Source organism: Labrus bergylta, chromosome 11, assembly GCF_963930695.1.
Source record: "Labrus bergylta chromosome 11, fLabBer1.1, whole genome shotgun sequence".
In the NCBI taxonomy this organism is placed as follows: Eukaryota; Metazoa; Chordata; class Actinopteri; order Labriformes; family Labridae; genus Labrus; species Labrus bergylta.
This window is the reverse complement of record NC_089205.1, coordinates 20,283,227-20,310,446: the sequence shown is the minus strand read 5'-3', so window position 1 is coordinate 20,310,446 and position 27,220 is coordinate 20,283,227. Positions and strand designations below refer to the sequence as shown.

Sequence of the window (27,220 nt, the reverse complement as noted above, 5' to 3'; positions counted from 1 at the left end):
AGAGAGTGGGGAATGTTGGAATGGAGCCACAGGTCGGATTCAGACCCGGGCCTCCCGCTTTGAGTGCGCAACCACCGGCGTCCAAAGGCACTATAGCTAACACAATAGAGCTAACATTTAACATGTCATAACAGCTTTGAGAGCAAATAAGTCATGCTAAAGCATATATGCAGCTTACTTTGACATGGATGGAAAATCATCAATCAATCAATCTTTATTTGTATAGTGCCATTTCATAACAAATGTTAACCAGACACTTTACATAAAGCAGGTAAAAGAGAGTACTCATTGTAATATTATCTCCAAAGACCCAACATTTTGTAAATCAAATTTGGTAGATAATATTATCGGAGAGCTTTCCTTCTGCGTCCTCCTCTGATTCTGAGTCAGAAGCCTCAAAAGTCGTTTAAATGGCTGCAGAATGTTGATTTTCACATACGCCATTGTTGTTTGCAAAGCTAGGGAGATGTCAATCAAAATGTGATTGTCCCCGCCCACACTTTCAAAGAAATGGTCTTCACAGCAAAAGGAGCTCTTTTTGAACTAGATTTACAAAGAATTATTTGCAGTCAAATTTCTGTCAATGCTAAATGAGAACCTCAACTATAAAGCATATATCAGAAGTGCATTTTTACCATTTCAAACCATATTTACCAACATTTTAAGTGTGTGGTAAACCAGCTGCTCCTGGTTTGCTTACTTAAATGTGTGCACTGTTACGAGTGAACAAACACTGTTGGTGTTTGAGACTTTTGACTCTCTTCTTCTTTCTTCTCCTGCTGTTGACTTTATTTTTCAGCACAGCCAGGAGGAAGTGATTGGTACAATACAGGAATAAAGAGTGGCACCTTTTTTACTCCCGGCTTGTTCCTGAGACAGCTTTTGTGTCCGTCACAATGGTGCAGCGTTATTGATGCAGACAGGGGTGTGAAGCTGTCGCCAGGACCCCAGGGCTGCACGCTGGTGTGGGCACAGGAAACCGACCAACCCTCTTCCTCCAAACAGCCCCAGTGAATACAAACGCCTTTTGATTTCCTGCCTTTGAGGTGCCAACTGCATAGCCTTGGCAAATGTGTGCATGTGTATCTATGTGTTTCTGTGTTACAGAGCCTAAAGACAACTGAGACCTTATTCCAGTAGGTGTCTGTTTTAGCAGTTATTTTCTTTTTTGGCTTTACAGATTTTTTTGTTTTATTCTCAAAAAGAGCCACTTAAATGGACCATAGGAAAATGTATTTGTATGTATACCTGTTTGATGGAGGAATATGTATCCTCTATGCTCAGTGTACTCATGATTAGATTAAATGGTGGTTAGATTGAGCCAGTGGCAAATCTCAAGCAAATCAAATCTTAACTTGCAGAAAGTTGGGATGCTTGCCAGGATCTCCTCCCTCCTTTCTCAGCCACCTTTCACCCCTTTTCTTGCACATCCTCCTCTTTTTTTTTCTGAAGCTCAAATTAGAAAAGCCTTTTTTTTCCCCTCTGCGAACAGAGGGAAGAGTCAAGTGTAAAGAGTGATTGCAGCTGTGAAGAGCACAGTTTGTGTGCGTTTCCCGAGGACACCTCGTTGGCAATAGGAGGCCTGTGGAGTGATCACATTCAGGACCGCTGCACTAAAACACTGAGCTTTGTTGTTGGAGATTTACACTGGTAGCCAGTGCAACAGCATCCATCACGAGGGCATCTCTGTGCCAGCCTCAAAACTTCTAGTAACCACAATAAAGCCAGATGTCATGAAAATGCCAGTGTGTGGTCCTCAGTTATACAAAACGCATTGGACAACTTAACCACAGTGATGCAGAATGGAACCATTAAGACCACACGACACAATACGTTGCTTATGCACACATTGTTACTGCATTATAGTGAATTATGTAATATCCTGCAGAACTATGAGACATGATTTTCTGTAAAAAACACTTATTTTTTTGGGTTTTTATTTTGCATTGCATAGGACTACTACAGAAGCTGCTTGCAGAAATGGCATTGCAGATTTGTCGACCTCATAGTTTGCACCTATGCACCATAAAAAACTGTAATTCCAAAGAAGTCACAAAACCAGTTTCAGGTTTTCCATGAGGTTAAGTAAACATGTTGTAAAAATATTTGTTTCCATGTCTCTTGGCTTCATCTCGTGCTGTTGCTACACTTTGGTATTAACATGTGTTTACTCGCTGCGATCATGCCTCCATCTTCCAGCCAACCCAGCGCCAGAGCCCTCAGGGAGCCATGTTGCACTTATATGGTAATGTCAGACTGCAATGACATATTTTGGACTTTATTGTGAAAGGCTATTGGTCACACCTGCATCATCTGCAAGATCTGGAACAAACACTGTTGAAGTTCACACCTAAATGCAATCAAAACACTTTTTGAATGTTGATGCATGCCCAAATGCAAAAAGCAAGCCCTTCTGCGTGTGTCTATGAGGTTTTCACCGCACACATCACAGATAAGACTCTGCTTTGAAAGTAATTGACTTGCCAACCATCGTTCACAGTGAAATGCAACCATGTGAAGTATTCCATGCACATTCACAAACATGCAAAAATGACTTGTAGAAAATATGAATACAACAATTCTGCATGTCTAATTAAAGAGAAACCTATTACAACTCAGAAGCAAATATTGTACTTTCTAATTCAAAATAATATCTTTAAGCTGCAGTCACCCTACACTTTAAATAAAATCATGATGTATTGTTTTATATGAAATGAAAATGCCCACTGTGGTTAAAATGTATAAAGTTTCCTTCACTACAGCCAAATACAAAATAAAATAAAAATATACCCATCTAACAGGTATCATATAATCATCATATAATGTATGATCATTTGCAGCTATAATAAGGGATTTCGGCTCTGTAGTTTAGTTCTTTTACTTATATCTTTGGTACATTTTTCACATATAAGTTGGTCTGGTAGCTGAAGAGGTGCCAGGTCACTTCCCGAGTACACTCGTGAGTGCTCCCTGCATAGTAGTTTGCAGCAGCCCCACTCTGACATCTCTCCACTAATGCATGTCCACATGTCCTGCATGTGTGCATAAGCAAACATAAGGTTTGTTTGTTAGTATTGCACTTATCAGAAGTGGTTACAGATACACAACAACACAAAAAGACAATAGATACATTGAGTTTATTCAATTGTCTTTACATTCTGTATCTGCAAGCCACTGTCCACAATAATACTGCTAAGATACTAAGATAAAAGCTATATATATATCCTCGCGACATGAATGATGGACTATCAGAAATACAGATGACCCGACGTTGGACTGGTTTCAACAGTAAAAGCTAATGGGCAGTCTTGATGGGCAATATGTGGGCTGGCGCCTCTGGAGCTGGCCTACTTTGACCTCATGGGATGACTTGATCTTCATCATGTTGTCAGACATATTGAACTTTTGCAGGAGCTATAGGCAAATAAAGGCTTTGATTTGACACTTGTAAGGACAAATACTAACAAAACAACAGATGTGTCACTTTCACTGTGACTGTTAAAGTAGCTTGAGTGTAAAATTGACACAACACCTCTGATTATAAAGTCTACGGCTTGCTTTTCAAGTCATGCTAAAGGCTTGGAGCACTGCCAGGAACAATATAACGAGACTGGTGTTGTATAAGATACGACAAGCATTAGACAGGACTGGAAGAACTAGTGGAAGTGGGCGTGTGGGAAAGGGCAGGGGCTGTCATATTTCGGCTGTCATAAGCTGCTTGATCAATATTTCTGCAGCCGCACTCTTGTCTGGCTCCTTGTTGATTTTCTGCTGCTTCTTGGCGGCGTGATCGATCAACTTGAGCAATCGCCCAACAGGCTGACATCTTCAAAACCGGCGTCTTTGATTTCATACATCGGGTTTTGCACAATGATCTGATCCGACCAAAAGGAAAATGCAGGAAGGTATAAAAGTGCACTGGCTTGGCTAGTGATGGACCAACATTTCAAATGATGTATCATATTTATCCTGCAGGCATCATGCAATATTCTGTATGTGCATAAAGGTAAGAGTGGTACTGTTTTCCATTTTAACAGATAACAGAAGGCACTGAGAGCAATGTCAGACAGAACGCAGACGAGCCGGCCTGTCTGATAAGAGTTATGAGATATGGGCATGTGGCTCTGAAATTATCTGGGGTTAAATAAAAAGGAGGTGCCCACTGCCTTTGGGAAATAGGGACAATTGCAGATAAGGCAAGGTGTGAGAATAAGAAACCGAGGACTACAGCCATACCTAATGTGCTTTAGGCGTATAAAAAAAAAGGTGCAGGAGAAAGATATAAGGAGCACTAAGCCAGAAAGAAAGAGATGAGCTAAAAATAAAAGGGCACATGAAGGTACTTGTCGGGGTTACTGGAGGATGAGGCATGCAGAGGGAAAAAATAGATCACAATAGTGTAACAGAGAGAAGATGTTGAGAAGTTTAAGTCTAACAAACTTTTCCTTGATACCGAAGTTAAGACTTATCACATCAATACATGTAGCCGTGCAGGCCTCTGCATGTTCTGCTGCTGTGGCTTTTTACTGCAGATCATCTTTCTATTGTCGAACATCTGGAGCTCTTTTCACTCCACCTGAATGGCAGGAAATCTTAGTTTATATGCCCAAATACACTCTGAAATCAAAGTCAAATATAACAAGAAAAAGGGGTCATCCATTACTCAGCCAAAGGAAAACAAAGCTTTAAGAGTTTCTGGTGACTACTTTCAAGAACGTCTGAAACAGGAGTCGAGAAAAAAAAGAACGTTGAAGAAATTCATCCTTACAGCCTAACTGGAGGATAGTGTCATGAAGAAAAATGTAATAATAAAAGATGAGATTTTTAAGTAAGATCCTTAGTTTTGAGCTTCTCTTTCCCTGCAGCCTGTCTGCAAGTTTTAAAACGTTTGTAAAGGGTGATGAGCTATACACTCCTCAGAGAGTCCAATGCTTTTATTATCAAGCAACCTGTCAGTCTGCCCGCTCTGCCCCGCTGCAGGCTTGATGATAAATGTCTTAAGAGCAAAGTTTATGTACCAGCAGATTACATCCATTACTCCGTTTTCACGGTGAGTAGATATGGGTGAATATGTGTTAAAATAAAGTGTGAATAAGCTTGTGTGTGTGAAAGTGAAAGGAAACAAGATCTTTGCATCATGCAATGTGTCATATATTTATAAACAGCAGGTGAATAGTGGAAATATTGAACAAACATAACCCGCATGTGCAATCAAAGTAAGAAGAGGGGTCGTCTATTTTACACTCACAGATTCACTCCTCCGCAGTGCTTTGGGTTCATGCAGGTCTGGAGCTGTGTGTAGTGGGAGAAACATAAGTCTTTGTTTCTGTAAAGGATTAAGAGATGAACCTCAACACACCCTGTGCTACAACCTCCCATGACACACATGTTTAGATCTGACTTGAATTGTGTCCATAAATCCACTCCTTGCTTGTTCAGCAGAGATGATGGGTTATTTATACATCCCGATGATCGTAAATCTTATAAGAAGGTTTTAGGACTCGATTGCATATGCATCAGATTTTACATGATTGATACAATCAAGACACTAAATCCCCAACATCTTCAAAATGTTCTATATTAAAGCTCCTGTGAGGAATTCTGAGACAGTTGTTGTTGGTGACCCCTGTGGACAAAGCAGTACTACATATCTCTTTGTTGGCTTTGTCTCAAACATGTGTAATTAAATGTTTTTGGTTTTTTTAAATGAATCCCATCATGCTTTATTTTAACAGGCAAATATATCATTCATCAAGAATCTTTGCCCTTGTAAATGTAAAAAAAAAAAAGATTAAGCTGGGAGCAGTTAATCCCTTGTCTGACACCTATACCCTGTGCCACTGATTTCAGACATTAAAACTAATCACTTATGCTGATGGTGCTTTTTGCTTTTGTAGGTCATAAAGTGGAATCAATATCAATTTCAGTCTGTTTCACAGCATCTATAAAACTCTTCACAGGAGCTTTAAATTCAATTTGCTTGGCATAAGATGCTAAATCAAAGTGTTTTTGTGTTTCTTTTTTTATTGACAGTTTGAAAAAAGTCTAGTCGGTAAGGGTCTGTCTGGGTGTGGTATGATCAAATTTCATCAACAGTAACAGAAGCACCTTCCAACAGTCTTTGGATTCTGATTCAAATTTTGTTAAATGCTGATTGTGGTCAATATGGCTGACTGAAATCACAATTCCTCCCTGAGGCCTGCCCACTGTAAACCTTTGAGAAGAGCCTTGAGGGCAAAACAGAATTCCAGAAATTCTTTTTATGGAGGAACTAAATAGCTGAATGGTTACAGCTCACACACCGCTATGTCGTCCTTGTTTCATACGTATGTCGAAGGAGTCACCTTGAGAAACAAGTTCATCCACCTGCTTCCTTGCTGTGGAGTGAAAAGGAAGTGAAACAGCTTTAGAACTCTCATTTACCAACACATGTATAATAAGAGTTGCTCATACAAGCAGCTGTGCACCCACAAACATGTCCAAACATTTTGAAATTCTCTTTTAATCATAAACTGGAATTGCAGGTGCATGTTGGCGACATAAGCTGTTGAATGTTTTTTCTGTGAGTGGGGTGTAGTCTAGTGTTAAAGAATTTAAAGCTCCTGTGAGGAGTTTTTTTCTTGTTGAAAAACAGACCAAAAATAAAACCAATTTTTATGTATGACTTAATGCAAATGACAGTATAAGCCTAGTTTTATGCTTTTTGTGGGTAATTGTTACGTTTGTTATAACTTCCATCAAGTTGCAGATCGACAAGGTGATTGACAGTAAAACAGCCTTTATTTACATTTTCCCGGAAAATAATCACTGTCAATTGAAAATTAGACATTACAAATTGAGCAAGACAAGATTTTTGTCATAAAGCACTACTTACACATGTCCAGTACAATATCTGAAAAGAAACAAGATCTGACATTATGTCCACAGCGGGGACAGCTAACGGGACACAGAGGCTTAACATTTTTAGCTCCGTCCACCAGTTAAGTTTAGAACTAAAGAAGCCTTTCAGAGGAGAGGTGAAACGTCTTTGAGATCTACAACAAAGTCCAGTTGGATTTGGATCCAGCTTCAAATTTGAGAAAAAGACTAATGTGCGCACATCCAAGCAAAATGCATACAGATGCAGGACAAAAAAATTTATCAACTGCAGAAAAAAGAGAATGGTCTGCACAATGCTCAGCTCCCAATGCGCAAGCTAAACAGTGTGTGGACCTTTCTCTATTTTTAAGGTTCCAATTTACCATGTCCAGGATGACTGAGAACCGACACAGACATCCACAGGGGGGCACCAAATTTGAGGCAAAAGGAACGTTTTTCACAGTAGCTTTAAGTCACACACTTCTGCATTCTACTGTTTTGATATCAAGTAACTCTGATACATGTTGTCAGACAATATTGTAGTTTTTACACCAGAATATTAAATTTGGTTCATTGGAGTTCCCAGTATCGCAAGAGATAACAGCAATACAAACCTAAATGAACTAAATTACAGTGAATGTTTCTGCTTTTGGCAGCACATTAATAAAACCAGCTCAGTGACACTTAAGCCTATACATTAATGCATCACTTATTAATGATATCAACAATGTTATGTAAGTGATTCTGTAATGAGCCATTCTGCACAGGAAGCACTTCTGTGGCACTTTAACTATATCATGATGCTTCAAGACTACTTCTCTACTCTACACGATGGATTTGGCAGATAGCATCGGGGTGGACAAAGGGTAAGAGTCTGCAGCCAGAGCCAGTTGAACTTTTGTCGACAATAAATAACACTTTCAGGTCCAACTGACTTTGAAAACACATTCAGAATGGCAAATAATTATTTGTGTGCAGCAAAAGGCTTTTTTTATGTCAGTGACCTTTCTCCACCATAGATCAGAGAAGGCCATTCTGAAAGGTCTGACATTAAACTGAACAGTTGTGTTACAACCTATAAGAGTCTCCTGCTTTATAAATGAAAAGTCAGATGTTGTTCTCACTTAGAAGTTAAAAGCAAAGTCATCTATTCTAGCCCTTCAAGTTTTTAAATTCAAGAGAAGGGCTTAGTAATCCCTTTATGATATAATTACCAGCAGTGTTGAAACTCTAATGCAAAGCAGTGATAGACAATCTCTTTTAAAACTAACACATGGTGCTAATTGACATTTAAGTTTGCCTTTGAAACTGTGATTTGGCTTCTTCAAAGTTAACCACTTCAAAGTTCTTTTTCAATTCTTTGCCACCATTATTTTGTCACATCCCCCCCCTCCCTGTGCTGTATGTGAGTGCTGCAGATTCCTGCACACTGACACATTATTCTTGTACTCTGTTACCTCATGTGTTGAACTTCCTATTCTGGATCATAAGTGTTAATGATTCACCAGAGATAAAGCTGTGTTATCACAAATCTAGCCCTTGTGTTAGAGCTGTGTTTTCCTTCTTCATTAGGCAGGATTCACCAAATGTGCTTATCAGGTGAGTATCAGGTGTTAAGACGTTTTATTGCTGCCGCTCTGTTTGTTTGGCCATGTCCAAAGGGCCATAATGTATCAGCTGAAAATGTTTTCTTTCCCCATTTAAAGCAAATAAAGATTTGATTATGTCCTGGTCATGAATTCAAGTATGGTAGAAAATAAGAAAAAGTTCTATAATATGAAACAAAACCACACTTCTCTATCTTCAATGTGATCCATACTTTATCTTTTAAATTTCACACACACAAATGCATCCACACACATACACACATACACACACTACATATGCACACAGGCCTCTATTATCCATTAGCAGAGAGAGAGAGAGAGAGAGAGAGAGAGAGAGAGAGAGATGATCAGCAGTAGTTTGCACTCTCCTCTCAAGAAAGTACTGACTGACCAAACATTCTGCCCTCGAAAAAAAACTGCTGCACTGACACCAACGCACATCCAGCGAGTGTGTTTTAATCAAAGAAGGACCCCAAAAACAGCCTGAAAAAAGATACAAATGTGTATCTCTTACACCCATGCTTTGTGTTACTAATTTCACATTAGACCTCTCCCTCTCAACATTAAATTAACTTCCCTTCCCCGACCTCCTCTCGTGTTTAGTCGCTGCTTCTCCAGACACCTCCCCTTCTTCTTTGCTTTTTTTCTCTTCCCCTCCAGCCCTGTTGTTTAGATTCTATTATCCTGTGCTGCTTGGCTGCCTCACCCTATTAATCCTAGCAGTTCTGTGTGTGTGTGTGTGTGTGTGTGTGTGTGTGTGTGTGTGTGTGTGTGTGTGTGTGTGTGTGTGTGTGTGTGTGTGTGTGTGTGTGTGTCTGTGTGTGTGTGTCTGTGTGTGTGTGTGTGTGTGTCTGTGTGTCTGTGTAAGCTATAAGTGTTACCAGCAGTGTGAGAGTGTATTGGATAGTGAATGGCAGCAAATGATAAATGGTCCAGGGTTGGTGCGGTGAAAAATGGCAACACGCAAGGACACGTACGCCAACACACATTTAAACACACACACACACACACACACACACACACACACACACACACACACACACACACACACACACACACACACACACACACACACACACACACACACACACACAAACAGTTTCCCTGCATAGGTGTCCAGTTTAAGTCTTGTCTAGTGGGGTTTGACAGTCTAGACAAAAAACCCGAGTGAGTAAGGTTGTGTCACTGTCAACGGGCTGTGTGAGGGAGGGAAGTGAAATGAGGATGTAGGTAAAATGAAGCGGAAATGGCAGGCTTTTACAGGAGATAGGGATCATTAAAGAGGAATATGGTGCTGTTGTAAAACTGCAGTTGTGAAAAAAAACTGCTTTAAAATGAGGTTGAAACCTCTGCTAAAGCACAAGTTTGACAGTTCAGAGAAAACTGTGTCAAACAAACTACACTACACTTCTCCTTTGTCTTAGAGTGGTTTTTACACTGTGTAGTTGTATAGTTTGTTTACACAACTTTTGTTCCCTCTGTTTGGGATTCTGGGCTAATGTGTGTATGTATGTGTGTGTGTGTTTGTATATTTGTGTGCATGTGTGTGTGTGTGTGTTTGTGTTTGTGTGTGTGTGTGTGTGTGTGTGTGTAAGGTGATCCACTTGTCCTGGATTCCCTGCTAAACTTAGCCAAGTAGCTGTGGTCATGATTGAGCGGTCATCAGCATGATTCACTGACTGGGTCTTGGCTGTGTACCTTCACCTTTATTCTGAAAGCAGCAGGCCCAGAGTACCTGTTGCTTCATCATGCTGAACCTACCAATCAAATGAATATCGATCCGGCTGAGGACAGGCGTCAGTGTGTCACAAAGCCGGGGCTCCAAGCCTTTATAGGCTGACAGAAGGGTTAAGGTCACATGCACTCTGCAGAAGATACATTTTAAACTGAGTCGACTTTGGCCCTCCATCTGTGTCCACTCTGTTTCCACCTCTGCAATCACTTATCTTTATCGTACAATGCAGGCGTTGTATCTGATACAGTCTCTCTTTTCTTTCCACTTTTTCACAAAACAAACTGTGGTATGTCACAAAAGGAGGAAGACAACTGGTTTAATTGATAAAAACTTACAATGCATGAATCATGTGATTGTTGAATTTTGCAGTTTTAAGTCAAACAATGCAATATGTCTCAAAAAATGTATTTGACCTTTGTTATAAGTGTAGAATTCATGACTGTTCATAGGCATGTAATCTCAAAGAGATGTATGTCCTTTATCACGTATTTGATCACAGACAGATATATGATTGACATCTTCAAATCCCATTTTTCAGTATTGTGGCTACAATTAATTCATTATTCTTATACCGGCTTAAAGAGGACGTCAGTGTGAAAAAGCCTTTGAAAATGGTCATTTATTCAAAATGATTTTATTAAGCTGAAATTTCCAGAGTTGAGCAATTAACTTTCATTGTTGACTTTTCAAGACAGTTTTGGACAATAAGTCTGAAAAGCAGAGCAGAACATTTGATGAGAAGATTGATACATGTCGCTTTTCTATTCATCATGGGAAGCTAAGATAACAATAAGCCTAGCATAGCATTAGAACTGAAAACAGTGGGGATCTGCTGGTTGCCTGTCATCCGTATAGTGATGACAACACTCCCTGAAGTGTTTCCACAGCCAAGAATAATTCTGTCCATGATCCCCTGCACTGCAATCTGTCATTTTGTACTTCCACTTTGTACGAATTGAACATAACAAATGGCAAGAAATGTGGCAAGAAAGTCAATAAGTATATTTCTCCAGCTACAAGAAGAGGTAGAAGAAAACACTGGATGAAATTGAAGTTTTCCATTAATCTAAAAGTGCTTGTGTGAAAAGACATCTTTCCACACAGAAAGGTTTGCTTATTAGTGTGAACATGTCTGAAATGTCACCCAAGCACTTGACATGCAGTGACAGTAAGATGTCCAATCAAAGGTGAGAAGTCATTCACTTTAAATATATATATTCCAGTACTGTTATGCACCAGTGGACCTCTGAGTCTGTCCTTTTCCAATTTCCATTAAGCACAGAGTGTATGAGTGTGTTTGGAGTGGGTTTGTGGATGAGCGCACAGACAGACGGACACACACACACACACACACACACACACACACACACCTCCTGTTTTAATGGATGAATTGCTCCCATTGTGTTAGCAGCAGCAGTAATTACATTTCTGCTGGAATTCTGCTTTTTTTCTCATTGGCCACAACACTGAACTGTGGAAGATGCCACTTCCTCCAGAAAGTCTTCTGGTTATGACGAGAGGTTTTACATCTGCTTGAGGATGTTACAAAACTGCTGCAGCCTCCAGAGGCGAAACCATTAAAGGAACACACTTAGTAGCATTTCTCTTCATTATGAAGTACAGCCGTCAGCTTTGGAGAGGAAGTGGGAGTCAGACTCTTCTCTGTGATGACTGTGACTCTCAACCTTAAACTTTAACCCCCGACAGCACTCAGCTGTACTGATCTGGATGGAACTGTATGTATTATTAATGATGGACAAATTCCACACATGAAAGAGAGGCATTGTGGGATGGATGAAAGACCCTGTGTCTGTTCTTTCTCTTTTTCGTCCTGTTTCCATTAGTTTTCTATGTCTTCGTGTTTTTGTCTTTTTTTCCTCATCTTTCTTACTCTCTCTTCAGGTTTTGTTTAAATTGCATGTCACTCTTAGAGTCTCTGATAGGTTTTTATTCAGGACCATTCCAGCTTTGTCAGTGAGTATAATGGCATTCAACTGTAGACAACGGCCTTTTGTCTTCATTCTTTCTAAACAATACTGTGTTTTCTTCCAGCAAGACGTCAACACAAAATCCCCTCCTTCTTCTATTTGTGCCTCTTTCTGAATTGTGAAGCTATTTTATATTTGTATCCAATATAACATGATCTGACGTCAAAGTACTTTTTCATATTAGTGTTAACTTCTAAGTTACCATAGGTTTTGTTTCCATTGGTAATTCTATACTTTCTGTGTAAAATGACACTGACTCTGCACATTTCACAGCACTCTCACCACAGTGTGGACTATCTCTCTCTCTCTCTCTCTCTCTCTCTCTCTCTCTCCCTCTCTCTCTCTCTCTCTCTCTCTCTCTCTCTCTCTCTCTCTCTCTCTCTCTCTCACCTGAGCTTTGAACAACATCTGAAGTGAACCGGGGAATGCCAGTGCACTCACATGTTATCATGTAGGTCTGCTGCCCTCCACTGGACAAAAGACCTCACTGCAGAAAAGAGAATAACTCATTTATTCCATTTATACCTAAGTGTTCCTAAGTTCCTTACTGTGAGCATTACTAGCTCACTATAGGGTTTATTAGTTCTAGAGAAAAGTACTTATTTCAGATTGTTACATTTAAAAGTATATCTTTTTTGTCCACAGAGGGAAACACCATTGTGACCCCTCCAACAGATTCAGTGTCCTCTAAGACGGTCCTAACCCCAACTTTTGGGTCGACTCTTTGATTCTGCAATTTTACTTTGAAATGTTTGCCGTAATTCCTCATTCAGTCAATGTTTGCTTTCTTGGTCTAAGGTTCGAACAGCTGATCCGAAATGCTGCAGCTAGTGTTCTGACTAGAATTTAAAAAAGAGATCACAGTACTCCTGTATTGGCTTCTCTGAACTGGTTCCCTATAAGATCTAGAATATAATTCAAAATCCTTCAATAATAAATCAAATTATCAGTCTCCTGTGTTTCATCATCATTACAATTACAAGTTAATATTAGATCATTCTCAGCGGTTACTGCTAATACTACACAAACTACCATTATTACTGATATTGTTGCAACAAATCTATCGTATTCATTGTTGTTGTTGTTTTGTTTGTCTCTATCCTTCTCCTTCTCTCAACATCTACCTCTCTCCCACTCTCTCAACACCGTTTCGACAGATGGCTGTTCATCACGAGTCTTTAAGGACATTTTTCCTTGCCAGTGTAACTGCTAAATGTCACTTAGCGCTGTGCTCGTGATGGATTAATGTCGGGTCTTTGTAAATAATATGACAAAGAGTACAGTCTAGACGTGCTCATGCTGGAAGGATTTAGGAAAAATGAATGCATCAAAAATGTGTTTTAATGTTGCAATAGATTATGCATTAACACATTACTTTGTAGGTCAAAATGTTGTTCAGGAACAACATAATAAAGAAATGCACAGTGTGTTATCCTACATAAAGATGTTTGAGTTGAATTTAATAGAAGTTTAGAGTTCACCGTATTCTTCATCAGGATTACTTGTCACTGTGGAGTATGGTGGTTTATACCGTATGAAATCCGATAGCTTCTCTTCCTTTTTTTCTGTTGTTTTTGCATTTCGTTAAATTCCTCACGTTTTTTGCAGGGATTTTTTTGGTCTTCAGGCCTACACTGTACATTTAGCCTAAACCACAAGGCCATCCTTACAATTACACTTGATAATTTCATTAACTGGTTTTTCTTACTTTAAAAAAGTTGCATGACAAATAATGGAAATGTTGGAGGGATCTGTGAAGACAGCATTTAGAACAACTCAGGTAGAACTGATCAGAAGAAACCTTTTTAATATTATCTAAGTGACATTGATTAAAAACAGGAAACACTTTGAACCTTCATAGCCCTTTACTTTTGTCATTATGTGTAATGAGTTGGAAACTTGTATTATACATAGCGGCTACATTCTGCCCACAACTGTGGCTTTAAAGCTGTGAAGTCTAATCACAAGTTGGCTTTAGAAAGCACTTTATTTACACTTGGCCTTGAAGCTATTGAAAAAAGTGGTGAATGGGCATCTCACACTGAATAATTCATAAATCAAAACATACATATTGCCACTGAGGATGTGGAGAAATACACACTATGAAAAAAAAGAGTAATTTATTAAAGGGCAGGAGGTTATAAGCATTCAAACAAAGTAATATGATTTGACCATGAGTCTTTTCCCTTTGAAATCACTGAAACATTTTTTAAAAGCTGTCGAAGTCCCTGTAGGGTGATAACATTGAAGGAGACTTATCTCTGTCATTAACTCGCTCAGTTGTCTCAGACATTTTAATTAGTCTACTGTCACTCTCACGGGACCAGGAGAGAGCTTTTCAGACCTGTCACTTTACATCTTACTGTGTTGTTTTAGAATTTCACCTTTTACTGAGTGGATCACACAGGGGCCGTCCTCGGGCTATTTCAGGCGGTTTCAATTAGAGCATCTAGGGGAGGATATAAGAAGAAACTGGTGTTAGGTGAAGAGCAATGAGCCTAGGCCCCTTGATGGAGGTTATAAGGAGTCAAAACAAGGAAAGCTCAAATCTATTCAAGGGGGGTTTTAGCAATGCTGTGTTGTTCAACCAACTTCTCTTTTAACTGGAAATGCTGCTTAGATTTTAGAAGGAAGGTTCACACAATTCAAGAACTTTCCAACCACATCCTAACTTTTAAGCTGCAATAAAAATATTCTTACTTCAAAGTGGATTTTTTGAATGAGATCATCGTCAACTCTCAAACGTGTTACTTTATCAGTCTTATGGATTTCACATGAGGCACTTACTTTTAGCTTGAAGTGTAGCAATCAGCAGCTGAAAAGACAGATTTTGCCAGGAGGTGTTGGAGACCACAAAACAGAGAAAATAATAAATATTGTTAAAGTAACCAAACATATGGCGGAACATACAACTACGTATGAATGCTTAGGGTGCAGGTTGTGTAAATATTGTTAACAGGACCTTCACAACAGCTCACAAGCACTAATGTATTATGTCATGTTAACAGGCACTGACAGGACAAATAAAAGTAAATGCAGAATAGGTGAAGATCAAGCGTCTGCTTTTAATTGGAGACGTTTTTGTCTGATTTTATTTTGTATTGAATTCTTGTTAAGCCCTTTGTAGCCTTGTTAGGAAAAGTGCAGTATAAAGTTAAAAATATTACTTTGGTTTAATAGAAAACTCATGACATTGAAATAGTTCATCCTTAAAACTCTTTCAGTGTTGCTTATATCATTCCTTCTCTTTATACCATCATTAAGTTTTCACAATCCTCACTTCATGCAAAAGTATAATCTGTGTTTTTTGTTCAAATAAGGCATTTGTAGTGTGAATTATCCAAATGAAGTGAATATATTTTTCAAAAGTGATAAGCTGAAGTTTACTTTAGCCTGAAAGTCAATACACTGCAGTGAAAAAAATGTACAGAAGCTTTTTCTTCAGCATAAGATATGTGCCAACTATTGTTGTCTCTTTGTTCATGTGACTTGTGTGGGCTACAGAGAGAGACGTAGTAGTTACAGTAAAGGCAGTAAAGCCTGAAACACCATCATTAGTGACCATGCTCCAGTCTCATTCAAATGGAATTCACCCAGTTTACATAAACCCATCACTATATGTGCAGAAAAAGCTTTCGATAGAGTAAACTGGTCCTTTCTAAGAAACACATTACACAGATTTGGCTTTGGGGAATTGTTTATTAACTGGGTTAGTACACTATACACCTCACCAACAGCCACTGTTATCACCAATGGACAATCATCACAACCCATCACATGGCACAGGGGGAATAGGCAAGGATGCCCACTCTCCCCCTTTCTGTTCAATCTCTTGCGCGAGATTTCTCCCGAAGCACCAGAGCTCTTTCCCTCTTTCCCCCTTTCCCCCTTTCCCTCTTCTCTAACGTCAAAAGCATAAAAGAGAAGAAAAGAAAGCAGAGAAAAACAGCAATTTATACAAAAGACAAAAATTGATGATTTTGTGTGTGCATTTTGGCCACGAAGGTGTCCAGAGGGTACATTAAAAAGACTAATGGAAGTCTAATCAAAATGCAATGCAAGACTAATCAAAATCATCTAATCAAATCAACTTTGTTGCTAGTCTTTAACATCCAAGACTCTAATCTAAACAAATGATCTAAACTAACAACCTAGCATTTAAAGGGTTACAATCCTGAAAATAATTGTGTTGTTTTACCTTGATAAACTGCAGAAAAAGCTTGTCTCGAGGCAGGATACTGTTCTCCACTGTGGCGGCGATCAGCTCTGAAGCTGCAGATTAAAATGCAGTCAGAAAAACATCAGTGATAAATTTATAAGACGGACGAGGCAGCAAAGATATATTCCAATACAGTTTAATTCATGGATATACCACCACAAAGCATTATCTCTGTCCTAAAATAAAAGTTGTCAACTAAAAGTGGTACCAAATGTTTGTTTTTATTTTATCAATATCTCAGCCCTTGTTTTCTTGCTGTGAATCTTTAAATATTTGTTGGAATCGTACGACAAAGGATTATGGCCACGTTAAAAATAAAGAATTCTTCTTTATTCTCGCAAATTTACAAGTTTAATCTCAATATTTTAGATTTTTTTTTTAACGTGTCTACATTTGTATATTGTAAAATGGGTTTTTCATAAAAGACACAACTTCTCAAAGGCTGAAAGTGAAAGTCTGCAGTTGTATTTCTTGTGCAGGTCCAGGAGCTGACAGAGGTGGGACACCAGGTACTTGAGATTCTCCACCTCTTTGGAATCATAATTATCCTGCTTAAAAAGAACAAAATTCAAAGAAAATGAAAACTATTGGGAATATAGAATATTAGATTTTTTTTTTCTATATTCTATATTTCTACATTTCTATATATGTATGTACGTATGTGTATGTAGGTATGTATATGCATATATGTAGCATGTGATTGTATTACATGTATATACCGTATGCGTATTTGTACTTATCTGGTTTTGTTTGTCTGACTTAAAGAGCCCATATTTTGCCCTTTTTGGGGTTCGTATATTTAATCTATGTACCTACTAAAGTATGTTCACAATAGCTAAAGTTCGCAAAAAAGTGTCTGTTTTCATGAACTGCCGCTCCATGCACCGGCTGGCTTCTGACTCTCTCTCTAAGGCTCTGAAGTGCCCACGTTCAGAGTCCCCACGTGTGCCAAGTCTGATCTGAGTGGTCGGCCTGTCGGCTCTGCCGTAATTGGTCAGTCACTCAGCACGGTTCTTGGAAATGTACCGCCCCTTTTACCATATTGGGAATGCAGCTACTGGCTCCGTCCGAGGGGAGCATAAACATTAGCACCTTAGCACTACGGTGCTACCGCGGGCTACGGCATATTGTGGGCGTGCTACAGAAGTTAACGGGCCTGCAACATGAGCTGCAGGGCTTGCCACAACGAGCCAATGGGCTTAGATCAGTGATATCACACTGACAAGATGTCACACTGGCAAAAAAATTTCAAGGGGGGGATAGAACCGAGCGTTACATGCAGCTAATGCTGCAGCTAACAGTTTTCGCAGACTTTGAATTTTTGCACATAGATGTGCCTAAACATGCACAGGACACATGGAAAACACACTAAAGAGCATATAAAACCAGAAAAAGCATAATATGGGACCTTTAAGGAAACGAAAACAAGGGTTCGGCATCTATAAGCCGATCTATTCAGCCGAAACCCTTTTCAATCAGCCTATTTAATTTTTTCTTGTAATGATTGTGATTGTGACAATTTCTGCTGCTGCTGATCGAAATAAAATTACTCAGTCATTCATTCATTCACTTACTATGAAGTGCTTCCAAAAAATCTTGTGGGAGGATAGGGCTTAAATTGAAGGGAAATGTACGAACACAAGACCTAATTTTGAAAATGTCCTAGAAATATGGGAACATAGGGCTGTGGGAACATAGGGCTGTGGGAACATAGGGCCGACCCCAGACAGGGAGCATAACGTTGGCGCTGAGTTGATAAAAAGTTAATTAAAGTGAGAAAACTAGAAGATACATTTAAAATGGATTCTACTGAAAATGACAGAGGTATTACCAGAGTGGTCACTTAAAGTTAATGTATTTACTCATGAGTTAATTCAACTCGGTGTTTACATGTTGTTTGTTCCCGATTGTTAGCGCTAGCTTAAAGTGCTAATCTGCTAGCTCTCGTGTGCTATGGTAGTCTGAAAGCGTGGAGATTTCATAGTGTTTTAATTACATATTGTTGCAGGAAGAAAGAAACCACATGGTTTTACCGGGCGATACCATATTTTGTGTCTGTGCTACGTTCACTCACAGTTCACAACAAATCAAACAAACTCGTGTCTTGTTCTTGTTTTGTTATTATTTTTTATGATTAATTTCAGACCCAGCACACCCTCCAGAGTACCCTAATGTTTCATCATTATCATACATCACACCAACGTGGATCTGTCGGCTAAAAAATGTTGTTTCTCAGAGAGTATTACAAACATTTCACAGTTATATCTATTTTTTCTGTCTTTTGTAAATCTGCAGACACTGAGGACGGCATAACAAAGGATACAAACGTCGGCATCCTGGTAATAGAAGATGAGGTCGTCCTTGAGGATCAGATCATTCAGCATGGCGTGAAGGACTATTTGTATATGGTAGCTATGCTCATGGGTCTGCTGTATGCTGTATTGACTAACAAAAGGAAGTGCAGTATACATTTGAAGTTGTACAGAAGAACCTAATGCATATAGGCGGTGACCACTGCCCCTTCAAGGGTCCATGGACTGAGAAAAAGACTTCTTTGTTAAGCTGTGTAGGCACTACACTGAGGTCGAGAGTTTTCTGAAAGTTGCCAAGAAATATTTGGACATTATCTCAGATCTTTTCTGAAGTGGTGTTTTACCATAGTAAGATCACATCATTAAATGTGTAAATTATTGATTTTATAAGTTTATTGCATCTGAAAGTGCTGAAAAAAGTCACCGATAAATGGTAAATGCAGCAAAAGAAAGACAACGGTTTTTTGCACATTCTTGGGTGGAAATGTTTTTATCAACAAGCCAGCACAGTATTTTAGGTTAACTCATTTGTAATTGTTTAGATGTGCTATTTGATCTGATCTGCTATTAAAGGTTGAACAACTTAAGTTGGTTTCTATGATAAAAATGAATAACCTGTAGAGATGATACCTTTCATTTATTGTTATTTGAAAGGAAGTTGAAAGTTTCCACAAAAGCAAAGAGACTCACTAAAAATGTATAAACTAAACTGATTTAAGTTTACTAAAATAGAAATATATATTCCATTTAAATTGATGAATTCATTTAACTCAATATTTAAGGTGGATTCAACTTTTGATTAAGTATTTAATTTTTGATTTCAAGTCAAAAGTAATTGAAAGACCATTTTACCTTAACTAGATAATATCACAGGAACTGAATTGTGATTTAAAGCTTTGTTAACTTCAAGATTTAAGTACAAGTGACTTGACGTAAAGTTAATATGACTAGAAAATTGTATTTCTTTGGAATAATCACAAATTTGTCTCAACTTATCTTTTCAAGTTCAGTTAACTTAAAATGTTATGTCGCTAACTTTTTTAAGTTATAGCAACTATTTTTTTTTATAGTGCACACATTACTATGTTAGTTGCTGAGAATTCACATGGGGGTTGCGTTACTATTGACAATGTGTCTGTGTTTATCTAATTATCAACAGGGTGTGAAAATAAACGCTGCCTGTCTTCTCTGGCAGGAGGCCTTGGTTTTACATTGAGCATGATCATTTTCACAGATGTGACAATCCACATCACAGGGCTTTAGGTCACATTACCTCTCGCTCCACAGGGGACAGAGGCTGATTGTCTTTTTATTGGCTTTTGCGTTGTTGTTTCTGTTGGATTTGGGGAGGAGCTGGCTGGAGGGCACTTTAGTAAGCCCACATGATCAACCAATACAAATGTTCACCTGCTGTCAACTAAAACCAAACGTCTGGCATAATCGTCATGGCTGTTTTTGCATTTGAATGTGTCATACTTAAGTATTTTTTTATTTGAACGTTGTGACATATTCTCTGAGCGTCAACACTCACTCTGACGCATACTGACTCACAGACTGACTTCTCTATTTGTGGGTTTAACCACACAGTGCACATTGTTTTACTGTCTGATTTGTGGATTTATTAAAATTCTATTGATCAGGAAGAGATTTGCCATCAGTCCCTTGAGGTCATAAAGTCATGACTTTGGTTTAATCATCACCACACTGCACTGACAGGTATTGATTGGAAACAGGGGTTATTTCAAAAACTAAACAAGAGGATGAAATGAGCTTAAATACGCCCACATAGGCACATTGACTCAGAGATGTGATGAATTAAATAGGCTAATTGTTTTCATAACTAGCTTTTCATTAGCTTGGATTAAATATTAGCCAACACATTGAGTACATGATGACTTAAATATTAACTTTTCTGTTCTTTGAGTACATCAACATTCAGAGTATGTTTTAAGAAACCAGGAGAAACATATAATTGTGATGATGGGTCGCTTCAAAAAGACAAAATAAGCAGGAGTGTCAGGACATGCAAGACAGAAGATCAGTAATGTGTCCTATGTAGGTTAAGGCCTAACAGCATCGGTCATGTGTTGAGTGACTTCCTCTTGTTTGTTTTTACGTCATTCAGGTTTGCTGACATTTTTTGAACAGTCTGGCTGAGGTGATAATTAATTTCTTCACTTTTGGATTTCCCATTAATATGGAAAATGACTCAATAAATTGATGTAGTTATTTATTTTATAGTTTTGTTTAGTTGTTTAGGTTTTTTTTTGCTCATTTGGTGTGCTAATTTTGAAGATATTAGGCCTGCTGCCTAATGACAAACTCATGTGATAGACCCAGAGTTTGAGATGAGGAATAACACTGTCCACAATGTGTTTCACGGTTAAGTAATAAGCTGACACTAGATATGACTTTTCCAGTAAGTTATGACAAGATGACTCAAGTTCTAGTAAGCCCATGGATAAGTAATGCCGAAACCGAGGTGTGGCAGATCTGCGTGGGTAGGCCACTGAGAGTTGCAGTCGCGCTGACTGTGCGATAATAGCCGCACTGCACCTTTAACTTCACTGAAGCCTACGGGACTATTTATTGAGTGACGCGTGACGCGTGACGTACACTGCGTGCTGTGTCGGTAAGGAAGCGCAGAGTGCAAACGGCGTCAAGTTAGCAAGAGTGAGCAAGAACTTGAACGGAAGCTTTTAAATGCGTTTTCAGGAGGGGATAATACTCACAGTAAAATTATAGTTATAGACTACATTTCGCAAAGTAACAACATTTTTTTGAGGCAAAAAGCACGTAAAAAAACATATCGAACAAACGGTAAAGCTGTATTAAAGTTGATTTCGTAGTACACAATTCCCGTAACACTCTTATTTTGAAAGCCCCAACAGGAAGTACTCTGCTTCAGTAACGATTGAATGAGACTGCCAAAGAGAGCGACCGGGCGCACGGTAGCTACTTGAACGAAAACGGGGGGAAGCTTGCTCAAGAACCGGCTGGTCTGTCGTACGGACTCAACATGCCACAACACAAATGTTGAGCGTGGGGTCGGAAACGGCGGTGTTTACCTTGTGAACGGCGTTTTCTAGACGGCCACGCCCCGTATCCACACACCGGAGACCGTACAAAAAAAAACTGCTGGCGGAGACGAAACAGTGAAGCGGTTTGAAACCCAGCAGGGCGGCTAGCGGTGCTCACAGCGGAGAGAGGAAGCAGGAGTGTCGGCTGTGTTGGGAACCATGAGAGAGTACAAAGTAGTGGTTCTCGGGTCCGGAGGGGTCGGGAAATCTGCGTTAACCGTCCAGTTCGTGACGGGATCCTTCATAGAGAAATACGACCCCACGATAGAGGATTTCTACAGGAAGGAGATCGAGGTGGACTCCTCTCCGTCTGTCTTGGAGATCCTGGACACGGCGGGGACGGAGCAGTTCGCCTCGATGCGAGACCTGTACATCAAAAACGGACAGGGCTTCATCCTGGTCTACAGTCTGGTCAACCAGCAGAGCTTTCAGGACATCAAACCAATGAGGGATCAGATCATTCGGGTGAAAAGGTACGAGAGAGTGCCGATGATTCTTGTGGGAAACAAAGTGGACCTGGAGGGGGAAAGGGAGGTCTCGTCCGGGGAGGGGAAGGCTCTGGCGGACGAGTGGAACTGCCCGTTCATGGAAACTTCAGCCAAAAATAAAATCTCGGTGGACGAACTGTTTGCAGAAATAGTCCGACAGATGAACTATGCCTCCACACCAAATGGCGACGACCAGTGCTGCTCGTCTTGTGTCATTCTTTAAGAAACGGGAACTGCATAAAGTTTTATTCCTTGCTCGGTTTTAAGTTTGCAATGGTAAGTTTGGACACCGTTCACTGTCAACACACAGCTGACACAAGTTATCATTGTAGCCTGATAAGTGACACTTCAAACCTATAAACTTTGGTGTAAACACATATAGTTAGTATAGTATGGTAAGCAGCAAATGCAGGATGTATGGTCAGCTTGGCTTTATTTTATTATTCAGCTTTTTTTTTTTTCAGTCTATTGTCAGTTCTCTTCCTAAATGTTAGTTTTCATTGTGCACTTGCAGTCTATTGTTTTGCTCAGCAGATTAGGGAAGTGTCTGAGTCATATGCAGAACTGGAAGGGCAACCTATGGCCGACTTAAATATAACTTTAACAAAGTTAGGGCTTGAATCAAAAAGTGCACCTCCATTCTTGTGTTTTTCAACTGTTTGAGTGTTATTTTCAAGAATGAGGTTAACTGGAGATGGGAGATACCAATATTCTCGTTTGGCCTACATTCAAGGATCAGCGAGTTGTTTTTAAAAAAAATCTTCAACAGAGCTCAAAATTAGCGTTGAAAGCAGTGGTGTCTTCTTTACCTCTAGCCAGAAGTTGGAGCTCATTCATGAATCTTTCTTGTCTCTTTTGTTTGTTGCAGTTTGTTGCAGCAAGTGTGTACTGTAGAGCTCTTCTTCGTGTCTCACCCTGGCCTTGGAGAAAAATACAGGGAGGAATGCTGCAGGGGGACGAGTGAAGGAGGAGGGGAGCAACGGAGACAGAGGGAGGGGTTCCACTCTTCAGGAATTTCTGCACGGTTGGAGTATCTCCGCTGCTCGATGCGTGTCTGTCATTGATGCCACAAAGTGACAGAGAGTTTCAGCGACACTTCTCTCACCTGTTCCAACCGTACTCACAACTGGAGCTAAACTCCATGTGGAAAAGTTCTAGACGGCAACACTTAAGAGACACTCATAAATGGATATTTCTGTATACGAAGAAGACAGAGAGAGTATATTTTGTTAAATAACTGCACAGTCTGGGGCGGGTAAGGATTCGGGTGATGTCTCTGCCTAACCCATTTTTGGAGAAATTCTCCGAAACACTCCAAATCCTATTATATATTTTTTTTTGTCCAAAGTCAGAAGAAATTGACACCACTTTTTTCTGTTGGTGGAGTTAAACGTGATGAGTGCCACTTGTTTTTTTTCCTTCATTGCCTCTTCAGTGTGCGGGAGGACCTTAACTGAAGTGACATGAGGACGACGACCAGATCGCCCTTATGTCAAGTGCCTTTCCGAAACAATACAGCCGTTAAGATTTAGTGCCAACCAACACGTTTCTCCGAAAGAACCCTTCGTCACTGCAATCCAAAATCAAGTGAACTGTTCTTCTGCATCGTAGAGGGGGAGGCTGAAAAGAAATGGTGGTTTCTGTATGTTTTACGTTGGCCTTTTTCAAGTCCACGGTGTTAATTTAGCAATGTCTGCTTTTTTCAAAGGCCAAACTTTTATCGTTAAATGCACAGGTACTGGAATCCTCTATAGATGTGTCGACAACAACAAACACTTACCTTCCAGTCCACCTTAAGTCAAGATCTTTCTGTTCTGTTTATTTTGTTGTTTTTAACAGGAAATGTGATGATGTACCGTTGACAAATCTAACCTGATTGTAAGTTGAATTTCAGATCAGCCTTTTAACAGTGAGCTGACTGTTTGAAAAAAAAAAAAAGACTTTTAATACAAATGGAATTTAAAACAAACAAAACCAGGCTATGTTTTCTCTTTGTTGACATCTACTTTTCAGAGTGTTAGTATGTTGGGCTAATAGCTGGTTAGCTGATCCTAAACAAAGTTTGTCCTGAGCAGTTTGGACAAGAATTTACCATTGCTGTAACACCAGCTTAATATGTTTTAGCTGGATTTCTACAAATACCCAGAGTAATACAGTGGTTCAAAACATAAACGTCTGGTTGTATACATAATTTACAGCCACTTCCTCCGAAATCCCAAACTTTCACGACGCGTTAGATAGTCGAGGATAGCCCTCAGGCTGACGGTTAGTTTGTCGAGTTTTATGTTGACGAATTTACCAGGCACCAAAAGAAGCTTTAGTGAAAGCTGTGTAAGTTGTAACATGAAATCTGCTTCTATTTCTCCACTGCTGCCTCGCCATGTTTGTTTGTTTCTTCTCAAACAGACAACTTTGTGTAGTTAACGCTGGAACAACTGTTGCGTGGAATCAAAAAGCTGCAAAAACATGGTCTAGGGTGTAAACATGATACGACACGTTTTAATAAAAGATGAGTAACTTCCTTTAAGTCAGGCTGCTACAGGGTTTATATGATATTTGCAATCTAAGCGGAGTGGTCACCCCAAACCGCAGGGATTTGTGTAGAGATATTTTTAAAGTGCCTGATGAGATTTGTCTTTCCTGCCTCTGTGTTGAACCTCAGTTGTATTTACCAAACTGCATTTAATCTACAGTAGATAAAAGCACCTCTATCTGTGTACCATCCTCACATGCATTAATAGACGAGGCCCGGCTCAGCAGCTCCAGAGGAACGTCTCTCAGCTGTGTGGGTGTAGTGTTTGAGCCCAGAGCTTCAGCCTGGGTTGAAGCGTGTGTGGGTGTAGTGGTGTGATGTGGAGAGGCCTGTATGACTGAACAGGCCCTGCTCCGCTTCTGTTTACCTACAGGGATTACCGAGCCCTGGCTGGCTGGCTGGCTGGCTGGCTGGCGGGCTGGCTGGTCGGCCGCTGTATGGCCTCGAGGGGAGAGAGTAAACAAACACAAGACAGGCTTCTCATAGAGTCTTTCTGAGAAGAGATGTGAGCTGTTTTTTTTTTAAGCTTTACTTTATGTTTATGTTGTGTTGTGGAATGTGAACTGTATGTCTTAAGAGTCCGAGCATATGTGTCGGCATGTCACTGCTCCTGTTCAAGCTCGTACCACCTTGTGTGATAATGGTATAATATGTATTCTTTGGCCATGTCTGCACCATGTGACCGCGGGGCATGGGGAGGACAGGGGTGTTGGGGGGGGGGGGGGGGGTGTGTGTGTGTGCAATTCAACATCCAACAGGTGTGATCAAGAGCAGGGCAAGGAGGCTGAAATGTAATTTATATGTATAGCATAGTTACTTTATGATTGGTCATAACCATAATGTGATTTTCATTTCAAATTCCAAGTGACTCCTTATGTAATCCCCAGTCTCCTTTGATTGATTCATTTGCAAAATGATGGCATACAAAGTTTTATCAATCTGTATTATCACAATCTTTTCTGACTCAGTGATGCTAATATTAAATATATGTCTGGCCCAAGTGAATAGATCCATATCTTTACATTATTTGCAAATCGAACGGTATGTCTGGAGAAGACAAATGTCAACATATACACACTAAGACCATTTGTCTTGCCCCCAGAAGCTGCAAAGACAGCTCTACGGCTTAATATTTGGTTTAAGTGTTCTGTGCTGAAGTGTGCTTTTGGGACTGTTGATAGCAGCTCTTAGATCTCCCTTACACTCATAACAAGCCATGGCTAGTTTAGCTATGCTGTCTAAGCGAAGTCAAGGCTAATGGCATGTTTCCTCCGAAGCCTTGATACAAATTGCATGAGTCAAACTCCTTGCCTTCAAATATTATAGTTGAATCTGTGGTGGATGAGAGGAAGCAGTTATTACAGCTATGCCCCAGATACTGTAAATGTACCAACCCCCCCCCCCCCCCCCCCCCTTCCATCTTTCACTGCTGCGCTGCTTCAGTCACTTGCTGTGGCATAAACATCTGATAGCAGAAGAATTTGCCCTTTGGAGAGAAAGGAGCCTGTGGAGTTTCTATTTCTTTTTTATCTTTCTAAGAAAATGAGAAGGTGAAAGTTTCACATCCTGCTTCTTTAGCTTCTTCTTTTTTTTTTTTTTAAACCCACAACTCGGCACCAACGTTGTCTCTGTGTGGTCTTGAGTTTAAGCCGTTTAAGCCTTTTGGTTTCTGAGTCTCAGTTGGATGCAGCCACATTTTTGCATACTTGAACTGCAGCGTTGTAAGGGATTTAATTAGGTTTATTTTTTTAAATCTATTGGTTGCAGCCAGCAGCAAATCGGCAGCGTTCAGGTTTACAGATGGCCGGGCTTGTCAGTGGTTTGCTGGTCATGGGAGATGGTCATGTGATGTGGTTGCCATGGTTAAGGGGGGTTGGGATGTGGTATGGCTGCTCAGGGTGGCCTCGTGACCTATGCGAGTTGAGTCACTGCTGGAATGGTGACTGTAAGAGAGGAGGGCGTCGGAATGTTTGATCAGCTTTTTCTCAAGTCGCCACAAACACAATATTTTCTTTGCCCCTGATAACGGGAAATGTGATTATCCTTCTGCTAATTTCTGCGGCGTAAAAACAGTTGTAGAGACAGCAGCATTTACAGCCCTCGACAAATATTTCCCTTCCTTTGGTTACAGTAAACTAAATATTGATTTCTGACCAATTAAGGGGAAGGGTGTGTTAGCTTGCAAAGATCTTATAGTGTTTCTCTTTTTGCTGTTGGAAGCAGTTGCTCTGACAGGAAGTGTTGCGACAGAGCCAGTGAGAGTGGGTGGTGTGTGTTTGCATTTTTTACATGGGATTTAATCACTATATAGACTCCTAGCTGAATTACAGACCTCTCTGCCTCTCCCCGCGTCATCATGCTATTTTTGAGGCTCTGTTGTGTTCAAGAGTGCGGTCTTTT

General features: G+C 39.9%; 1 protein-coding gene and 1 long non-coding RNA gene across 2 annotated transcripts; one reads left to right on the top strand and one right to left on the bottom strand.

Moving 5' to 3' along the window:
* Positions 1-15,867: 15,867 nt before the first annotated feature.
* LOC136180503 (uncharacterized) lies at positions 15,868-20,480 on the bottom strand. The gene is made up of 2 exons (XR_010667136.1): positions 16,387-20,480; positions 15,868-16,089 (listed from the first exon to the last, which is right to left on the bottom strand). It is a non-coding gene; the product is annotated as an uncharacterized lncRNA (long non-coding RNA).
* A 1,164-nt stretch (positions 20,481-21,644) lies between these two features.
* LOC109985784 (ras-related protein Rap-2b) lies at positions 21,645-25,825 on the top strand. Its single transcript, XM_020636187.3, has 2 exons — positions 21,645-22,563; positions 23,156-25,825. Exon 1 carries the CDS (start codon positions 21,959-21,961, stop codon positions 22,508-22,510), a length of 552 nt encoding a protein of 183 aa, XP_020491843.1. The 5' UTR covers positions 21,645-21,958; the 3' UTR covers positions 22,511-22,563; positions 23,156-25,825.
* The last annotated feature ends 1,395 nt before the right edge of the window (positions 25,826-27,220 follow it).

Coding starts and splice junctions, on each gene's coding strand:
- LOC109985784 (XM_020636187.3), top strand. CDS start 21,959: ATGAGAGAGTACAAAGTAGTGGTTCTCGGGTCCGGAGGGGTCGGGAAA.